The 10582-nt window shown below is 35.4% G+C and overlaps 1 protein-coding gene across 2 annotated transcripts in view; it reads left to right on the forward strand.

The window, feature by feature from the left end:
- Nucleotides 1-10061, forward strand: part of NAALAD2 (N-acetylated alpha-linked acidic dipeptidase 2) — a 49755-nt gene extending 39694 nt beyond the window's left edge. For both annotated transcript variants that reach the window (XM_033121853.1, XM_033121854.1), the window contains one exon: nucleotides 9666-10061. In XM_033121853.1, coding sequence (XP_032977744.1) covers nucleotides 9666-9855 — 190 coding nt within the window. In that variant the 3' untranslated portion in view covers nucleotides 9856-10061. The remainder of the gene's footprint in view (nucleotides 1-9665) is intronic.
- Nucleotides 10062-10582: the final 521 nt, after the last annotated feature.

Here is a 10582-nt window from a genome sequence, read left to right on the forward strand (position 1 = left end):
TGTAATGACCCACAATCAGGAGGGAACTCACAACTCACAAACCAGGAGCTTCTCTTTGAGAAGCAAAGAGTTCATACCCTGAATCAAGCACCAACTATTAAGAATGACTTGCACCTGAGAGATGAGCCCTCAAAACACTTGGCTTTGAAAACCAATGGGGCTCACATCCACAAGATCCAAAGGACTTGTAGCAAATGGAGAACAACAACTCGTGCGGACTCACTCACCACAAGGCCCAGCACAGAAGAAGCCCTTTGAAAAGCACCCAGATTTTCTGTGAGAGAGATTCATTTGCTAATCTTAAACACCCCAGAGAGGGTGGAGCCTGCTGGGATACTCTGAGACAGAGGCTGGTAGGTACCATTTTCACCTGTCCCTTTGCCTTGCTAAAGCCGGCAGGTGCCATCTTTTTTTCCTCCTAATGGCAGATGCCATTTTCATGCTCTCCTTCTGCTGAGCACCAGTATCTCCTAGAAGGGAGCTTTAATCTGCATCTGGTGCCCTGGATTTTACAGCTGCTGCCCAGGGGAACACCCCTTGATGGTTTGGCTCTGGAGTCCACGGGGGTTTGTGTTCCTGGGTCCCACAGGACTGTAACAATCGGAGCCACAGTTCTTGGCCTATCATCACCCCCCCCGCACCCCCCCCTCCAGTCTTTCTGAGAAAGCCTGTTTGCTTGTTCAGGAGCTTTGGCCTGAGATGCGAGTTTCTGGTCTGACATACTTCTCAAAGGCTAGAGAGTTGTTCTCAAGGACTGGAGGCCAGAGGAAGCAATCTTTGTGCTTTCCTTCTGCCTCACACTAGCTTGATCTACCTCCCAGAAAGAAGGTTATACCCTTGTCTGGTACCCCAATTTTTGCAGCTGCTATTAGGGGACACCTCTACCTTGCCTGGCTCTGATAGCCAGTGAGGCTTATGCTTGCAGTTCCCATAGGACTGCAACCCACAGATAAAAAGTTCTTAAACAGCTACCACCCTCACTGCACAAGGGACAATAGACCCAGGAGCTCAGTCTTCCAGTGAAAGAGGCCTATAAGCTTCTCATCATATTTACAGCCTGAGGGGAAGGTTTCTAATTAAACACACATCTGAGGGTTAGCTATAAGTGTTACCAGACATGTCGGAGGGCTGACAACTGTCTTTGTGCTCCTCCTGTGCTGTGTTGCAGAGTACTAGTATCTCTTAGAAAGCAGCCCTTACACTTGTCTGGTGCCCCAGTTTTTGAAGCTGCCCCCATCCCCCAATTAAAGACAAGGAGAGAATCTTAAAATCAGCAAGACAGAAACAACTTGTTACATACAAGGGAACCCCCTTAAGACCATTGGCAGATTTTTCAGCAGAAACTTTGTAGTCCAGAAGGTAGTAGCACAATATATTCAAAATTCTAGGAAGGGAAAAACAAAAACAATAAAACAAAAAACCCTTCCAACCAAGAAACTCTCTACCTAGCAAGGTTAGCATTCAGAAGTGAAGGAGAAATAGTGTTCCAGACAAGCAAAAACTAAAGAAGTTCACCACCCAACTAGCCTTACAAGAAATAGTAAAGGGAGTTCTTTAAGCTGAAAAGAAAAGGGGTAAATGGTAACAAGAAAATATGTGAAAGTATAAATCACATTGGCAAAGGCAAATATGTAGTATAGGTAGTAAATTAATCACTTACAAAGCTAGAATGAATGCAGGTTAAAAGACAAAAGTAGTAAAAATGATGACAATAATTAAAGGATACACAAGATATAAAGTGGTAAAATGTGACATCAAAAAACAAAACCTTTGAGGGGGTGGGAGAGTAAACACATTCAAATTTAAGTTGTTTTCAACTTAAAATAGACTTTCATAAAATAGACTTACATGACAATTTACACAATGTAAATTGTGTAAATTTACACAATGTGTAAATTGTCATGTAAGCCTCATGGTAACCACAAAGCTAAAACCTGTAGTAGATACACAAATGATAAGAAATCTAAGCATACCACTAAATAAAGTCATCAAACCATAATAGAAAAGAGCAGGAGAAGAAAAAAGGAACAGAGAGAAACAACAAAGCAGGCAGCAAACAATTGACACTATGGCAAGAAGTACATACCGATAATTACATTAAATGGACAAAATTCTCCAGTCAAAAGACAAAGTGGTGAAGGGATAAAAAAATACAAGACCCATGTATATGCTGCCAACAAGAGACTCACTTCCAATGGAAGGACACACACAGACTGAAAGAGAGGGGATGGAAAAAGACATACCATGCAAGTGGGAACCAGAAAAAAATGGAGTGGCTGTACTCATATCAGACAAAAATAAACTTCAAGTTAATAATAAGACACAAAGAAGGTCATTATGTAATAATTAAGGAGTCAATATATCAAGAAGATATACCCATAAATCTATATGCACTCAACATAGAAGCACCTAAATATATAAAGCAAGTAAAGGGAGAAATAGCAGCATCACTATATAATAATATTAGGGGACTTCAAGACCACACTTACATAAATGGATAGATCATCGAGACAGAAAATCAGTAGGAAAACATCAGCCTAAAGATGGACTTTAAAAGATATATACAGAATATTCCATCCAAAGCAACAGAAAACATACTTTTCTCAAGTACAAATAAAACATTCTCACAGACAGATCATCTATTAAGCTACAAAACAAGTTTAACATATTTAAAAAGACTGCAATCATATCAAGCAAATTTCCCAACCACAATCATATGAAACTAGAAATCAATGACAAGAAACCTATAAATTCACAAATATGTGGAGATTCAAAAACATGTTATTTCACTTATTTAACTTACCATAATACCCTCTAGATCCTTCCCTATTGTCACAAATGGCAAGATTTCATTCTATTTTATTGATGTATAATATTCCATTGTATGTGTATACCACTTCTTTATCCATTTATCTATCGATGGACATATAGGTTGCTTCCATATCTTGGCTATTGTAAATACTGTGTTTTCCCCAAAAATAAGACCTAGCCGGACAATCAGCTCTAATGCGTCTTTTGGAGCAAAAATTAATATAAAAACTGGTTAAATTAATATAAGACCCTTATATATTATATAAGACCTTATATAAGACCAGTTCTTATATATTATTTTATATAAAACCCAGTCTTATATTACAGTAAAAGAAGACTGGGTCTTATAGTAATCTTTTGCTCCAAAAGACACATTAGAGCTGATTATCTGGCTAGGTCTTATTTTCAGGAAAACACGGTAATACTGCAAGGAAATTAGGGGTGCATATATCTTTTCAAATTAGTGTTTTTGTTTTCTTTGGATAAATACCCAGAAGTGGAATTGCTGAGTAGTATGGTATATCTACCTTTCTTTTTTTGAGGACTCTTCATAGTGTTCCCATAGGGACTGCACCAGTTTTCAGTCCCATCAACAATGCACAAGACTTCCCTTTTCTCCATATCCTTGCCAACACATCATTTGTTGACTTTTTGGTAATAGCCATTTTGACTGGTCTGAGGTGGTATCTCACCGTTTTGATTTGCGTTTCTCTGATGATTAGTGATGTGTTGAGCATCTTTTCCTATGTCTCTTGGCTATTTGTATGTCTTCTTTGGAGAAATGTCTTTATTATACTGAGTGAAATAAGTTAGGCAGAAAAAGGCAAATACTGTGCGGTTTTACTTATATGTGGAATCTAAAATCAAAAACCAAAAACAGACTTATAGAAATAGAGACCAAAGGAATGATAACCAGAAGAGTGGGGGAATGTATTAAAAGCGGACAGGGAATATAGTCAATAATGTGATACGTTTGCATGGTGACAGATGATTGCTAGAATTAGTGGAGTGATCATATTGTAAGGTATAAAAATGTCAAATGAGGGGCTGGCCTGGTGGCTCAGGCGGTTGGAGCTCCATGCTCCTAACTCCGAAGGCTCCCGGTTCGATTCCCACATGGGCCAGTGGGCTCTCAACCACAAGGATGCTGGTTCAACTCCTGCAATGGCAACTCGACCTGGAGCTGAGCTGTGCCCTCCACAACTAAGATTGAAAGGATAACAACTTGACTTGGAAAAAAGTCCTGGAAGTACACACTGTTCCCCAATAAAGTCCTGTTCCCCTTCCCCAATTAAAAAAAAAAAAAAAAAGATCTTTAAAAAAAAAAAAAATGTCAAATGACTGTATTGTACATCTGAAACTAACATAACCAATATAAGATTGTATACCAACTATATTTAAATGAAAAAATAATTTTAAAAATATGAACCACAAGGGAAAATATTTTAAGAAAACAAAATAAAAACACATTACTGAACAACTAATGGGTCAATGAAGAAATCAAAAGACAAATCAAAAAATACCTGGGACAAATAAAAATGGAAATACAACATGCCAAAATTTATGGGATGCAGCAAAAGTAATTCTAAGAGGGAAGTTCATAGCACTAAATACCTATCTCAAGAAAGAAGAAAAATTTCAAAGAACCTAACATTACACCACAAAGGACTAAATATAATAATAAAGCCCAAAGTGAGTAGAAGGAAGGAAATAACAAACATCAGAGCAGAAATAGAGACTAAAAAGACAACAGAGAAGATCAATGAAACTAAGATCTGGCTCACTTAAACAAAATAAAAAATACACAAACCTTTAGTTAGAATCGAAGAAAAAGAAGGAGGGCCCAAATAAAATCAGAAATGAAAGAATTTAAGATTGGTATTAATCGTTCATAGTAGTCTCATGTGATCCACAGAAACACAAAGGATCACATGAGACTACTATGAACGATTAATACCAATCTTAAATTCTTCCAAAAAGTAGCAGATGAGGAAACATTCCAAACTCATTTTATTAGTCCAGCATTACCTTGGTACCAAAACCAGACAAAGACCCCACAAGAAGAAGTAACAAATAAACAAAAACTCATAGACAGAAGTAACAAATAAACAAAAACTCATAGAAGTAACAAATAAACAAAAACTCATAGACAGAGACAATAGTTTAGTGGTTACCCGAGGGCGAGGGGGACGGGAGATAGTAGGTATTTCCTAATGATACTTTGATAGGGGGGTTAATACCTAAAATATATAAAGAGCTCATACAACAAAAACCTGTTTAAGAAATGGCAAAGGATTTAAATAGACATTTTTCCTAAGAAGAGATATAGATGGCCAACAGACACATGAAAAGATGTTCAACACTAATTATATTAGGGCAGTGAAAATCAAAACCACAATAAGATGTTATCTCTCACATGTTAGAATGGTTATTATCCAAAAGATAAGAAATAACAAGTGTTAGAGAGGATGTAGAAAAAAGGGAACCTTCAAATCCTGTTGGAATTGTACATTGGTGAAGCCATGGAACAGATTATGGTTTCTCAAAAAATTAAAAATACCATGATCTACCCTATGACCCAGCAATTCCACTTCCAGGTATTTATCTGAAGCAAACAAAAACACTAATTCGAGAAGATATATGTACCCCTATGTGAATTGCAGCATTATTTATAATAGTCAAGATATGGAAACAACCTGTGTCTATCATTGGATGAATGGATAAAGAAAATGTGATATATAGCTATATGTATAGAGGTAAAGATATACATATATAGATATAGATACACACAATGGAATATTGTTCAGCCACAAAAGAGATGGAAATCTTGCTATTTGCAACATGGATGGATACTGAAGGCCTCATGCTAAATGAAATGTCAGACAGAAAGACAGTACCATTAAGATCTCACTTATATGTGGAATTTAAAACAAACAAAAAACCAGTCTCAAAGATACAGAGACTGATGGTTGCCAGAGGCATCGGGTGGGGTGGGAGGTGTGCCAAATGGGTGAAAGTAGTCCAAAATTACAAACTCCCAGTTTTAAAATGTCATGGGGATGTAATGTACAGTATGGTGACTAGTTAATAATACTGACATACTTTTCATATTTGAAAGTTGCTAAGAGAGTAAATCTTAAAAGTCCTGATCACAAGGAAAAAAGAATTTGTAACTATGTACGGTGACAGATGTTAACTACACTTACTTTGGTGATCATTTGGTAATATATACAAATATTGAATCATTATGTTATATACCTAAAACTAACAATGTTATATTTCAATTATATCTCAATAATAAAAAAATATAATTAAGAAAAGTTCATATTGCTATGCTTTAGTTTGCAGTGATGTGGAAATAATTTTTCCCTTCCTGATTGTGAGGATTATTTGATTAAATACATACGAGTCATATTTATTACATACTCCCACTTTTGCCAATAACTCCTTAGAGAAATGTAACTATAATACTAATCCCAGCTACCCAGAATTTTTCATTCCTTTAAATAGTACCTAATTTCAATTTTTTTCTCCTTATCTGGCAACGTAAATCAGGTTAAAAACAAACTGGTATATTATTTAAGAATGTGAGATCAAAAATTTTCAGTATATGTACTGGATCAATGCCATTTTCAAGTATTATTATTTCATGAACTTCAAAAAAAAAGAGATTACCAGAATTACAGAGCAATAAAATTTTTTTATCACTTAGAATTGATAAATATTGGATTAAAAAAATCAGTAACCCAATGTGTACACATACATTCATTATATAGATGTGTGTATATGTGTATTTATCATAAAATCATAATGTTCAGATTAATAATGAATGAATCAGGAAAAATTGTGCATAATTTAAAATAAAAGGTTTTTACTATGGAATATATTTAAAACATTCATCATAAAATTCAGAAGTATAAATCTGTACTGTAGAGTGAAAAGCATTCTTGAAATTAACTTCTGCAAACTTAACCGAGTTGTGGGTAACACATAATACACCACAACGATCCAAACAAGTACTATTTCCTTAACTATCCTTCATTGAGCACATTTTATACATTATAATACGCCTCTGGTCATTTTTGCTCTAAGAAAATTTCCATAAAGTAATTGCTCTGTGTGGTAGGCAAACTAATGGTGTCTCCCAAAGATGACCATTTGATAATAGCCAGAACCTCTAAATATGTTAGGTAACATGACAAAGAGGAATTAAGGTAGCAGATCGAATTCAGGTTGCTAATCACGTGACTTTATGACAGAAATTTTCCTGGATTATCAGGGTAGGCTCAATCACGTCATGACAAGTGTCCTTAAAAGTAAAAAGAGAGGCAGGAGAGCAAGTTAGAGTTATGCCACATGAAGCGGTCTCACTCTGACCTGCTGTTGCTGGTTATGCAGATGGAAAAGTAAGGGAGGCCTGCAGAAGCTAGAAAACAAGGAAATGGATTCTCCCTTAAAACCTCCACAAAAGATTATGGCCCTGCTGATACATGGATTTTAGCCCAGTGAGAACCATGTCAGACTTCTAACTTACAGAACTGTAAGATAATAAACTGCTGTTTTAAGCCTTTAAGTCTGTGGTGAATTGTTACAACAATAGAAAACAAACACACTCTGTAGAGTACTAAATAAAACTTAATTTTCTTATAAACATCAAATGAAATATGGTAGGCTGAAGACTGTAAAAGCTGCATTTGATTATGAATATATGAAAACATTTTCATTATGTACTGAGGAAAAAGTTGAGGGAAAAAAGAGGATTATAGGTGGTCTAAATGTAGACTGTAGTCTAGTCTGCTATGGTTCTTGATACCTCTTGAAAATTCAGAAATGTTCATCATGGAGGGAGATGTATTTTTATGATATACTTGAGAACTAGCCCAGAGTTTGAACTATTACAGGACCAGGAAAGTTTTGGGGGTCTACTCTTCATGAAAGCGTATTTGATTTGGTTAAACATTGTCCATTGTCATATTATCTCTTTTAGCTAGCTACTTATTTTTTTTTAAAGCATACTGCGTCTATATTAGTTTCAGGTATAAAACACAGTGATTCAATATTTATATTCTTTATGAAGTGATCACCACAATGAGTCTAGTATCCATCTGTCACTGTGCATAGTTATTACAATATTATCAATTCTATTCCCCTTTACCATTTCCCCCATCCCCCTCACCCTATTCCCTTCTGTCCACCATCAGTTTGATCTCTGTTTCTGTGTCTATTTTTGTCTTATTTATTTATTTATTGAATTTATTTATATTCCACATAGAAGTGAAACCATACAGTGTCTTTTTCTGTCTGACTTATTTCATTTAGCATAGTACCCTCTAGGCCTATCTATGTTGTTGCAAATGGCAAGATTAGCTGCTTCTATCTGAGAGAATTATGGAAAGGATTTAGCCTCAGAATAATAGCTAATATTTACTGAGCATTTATTAAATGTCAAGTTATACTGAGTGGTTTCCATCCATCATTTGATTCTCACAACAGTCCTCTGAGAACAGGACCATTATTACCCCTCTTTTAAAGATGAAGAAACAAGCACAGGGACATTAAGTAACTATCATAAGGTAAATGTGGTAGTGCTCTAATTTTAAAACACAGGCATTCTGATGCCCAAGCCCACTTAGTGACTACGCATAGCCGGTATTATTTCAGTGCTTTTACACACATGGGACAAGTTGAGAAGTTAGGTAATCTGCCAAAGACCAAAAGGTATTGGATGCCAGGTCAATGATTCAAACAAGGTTTGTTTGAGTCCTATATCAATAATTTTTTACTACACTCTCCCTTTACAATTCTCCAGAAGATGACAAGTATACTAAAGAATACCTAGGACCTATATCTTTAATATCTCAACTCATATGTAGGTCACAATATCAATGCTTATAAACAGTGTAGCGCATTTACTTGTTTTGTTAGAAAGATCCACTTGAGGCCATATTAACATTTAAAAGCCAAAGTGATAAATCCTGATGTACTTTGGGAAATCTAAGTGATTAGCACTATAAATTTCTCTTTGATCATCAATACTGACTTATATAGAGTTCTGTATTGTTTCAGATAATATTGTCTTATATATCTTGAAAAAGCTGTGGGATTTGAGTGTTGGACTAATTCCTGAAAATATTGTTAATAAAACATGCCTCCTTTTGGAACGCAGAATTCGACACTTAATGAGGAAAGAAGTAGCTTGATCTCTTCAGCTACTTAGAAGATGACGTTGGAAATCTATTGCACAACTTTCCTTCTAGATTGGAAATGTACTGTCTTTGTGGGCAACCCATATATAACCGTTTTACCTTTTTGGAATGGGCTTCATTATCCTTGCCATTTATGACACTTTGGGAACATAAGCCTCTTGAATTACTGCTTTTTAATGTCTGAAGAGTACTGCCATTCTTGTTAAATCTTTAAAAAAGACAACACAAAGATAAATTATTTTTTCCAATCTCTTCTCTCTCTAAATATATGAGCCATGAAGCATATATTTTATCACTGTAGAAATCCACAGTTAGACAACTAACACACACAACTTACTAGAAGCTCTAGCTCCATTCTAACTATATAGGTTGGCAATATGATATGATTCAATTCATGAGACACATCTTAACAAATGCGTATTGTAAGCACCTGTCTTTGCTAAAAATTATACTGTTACATAAGTATCTCAAATTAATTATATATGTCTTCATTTTGGAGTTACAAAAGTGAATGCCGGGAGGAGACAAAGAATACTTAATATAATGAGATCTAACAAAAGGGAATGAAACAAAAGAAAAAAGCATATAAACTATAATATATGTATACTTGTTAGCTCAACCTACATTCTTTATGTTTCTTTCTAATAGGCACATCATCTTTGCTCCAAGTAGGCACAACAAATATGCTGGAGAATCATTTCCTGGGATCTATGATGCTATGTTTGATATTGAAAATAAAGCAGACCCACATTCAGCCTGGAGAGAAGTAAAGAAACACATTTCTATTGCAGCCTTTACAATTCAAGCAGCAGCAGGGACTCTGAAAGAAGTTATATAGTAAGGTCTCAGCCAAGAGGCTAGCCACTAAAAGTGTTACTGAAAGTCTGAGGATGAAATCCATCTTTGTTTTTGATCTTTCTTTTCATGTCATATCTGATTTTAGACTTCCACCTTGTTCATCTGCCAAGATGTTCTTTGTGGCCCTTTAAAAATTCGTAACTTCATCACTAAAGTATTAAACTAATAAAACAAAAGAAAACTCCAGTCACGTTGCAGAGACAAAGTAACTGAAAATTCCCTAAAATAAACTATGGCAAGGAACTTGAACTCTCAGACATTGCTGGTAAAAATGCAAAATGGTTTAGCCATTTGGAAAACAGTTTGGCAGTTTGTTATAAAGTTAAACATTTACTTACTTTATGATTCCAAAATTCCACTTCTAGGTATTTACAAAAGAGAAGCAAAACAGATGGCACAAAGATTCTTTTATGCATGCTCTTACCATCTTAAAGTGGATTAATTCAATGGATGAATGGGTAAATTGCGGTATATCCATAATGGAATACTACTCAGCAATACAAATGAAATAACCGCCAATACATGTAATAATATTTGCAGACATTGTTGAGGGAAAGAAGCCAGACACAAAAGAATAGCTAGAATATGATTCTATTTATATGATTTCTATGATGTTGGAAATCAATTAGATCAGTGACTGCCAGGGGCAAGTAAGGGGCAGGGAGGTGATTAGCTGCAAAGAGGCATAAAGGAAACTTACGTGGGAT

Source organism: Rhinolophus ferrumequinum, chromosome 11 (genome assembly GCF_004115265.2).
Source record: "Rhinolophus ferrumequinum isolate MPI-CBG mRhiFer1 chromosome 11, mRhiFer1_v1.p, whole genome shotgun sequence".
Classification (NCBI taxonomy): domain Eukaryota; kingdom Metazoa; phylum Chordata; class Mammalia; order Chiroptera; family Rhinolophidae; genus Rhinolophus; species Rhinolophus ferrumequinum.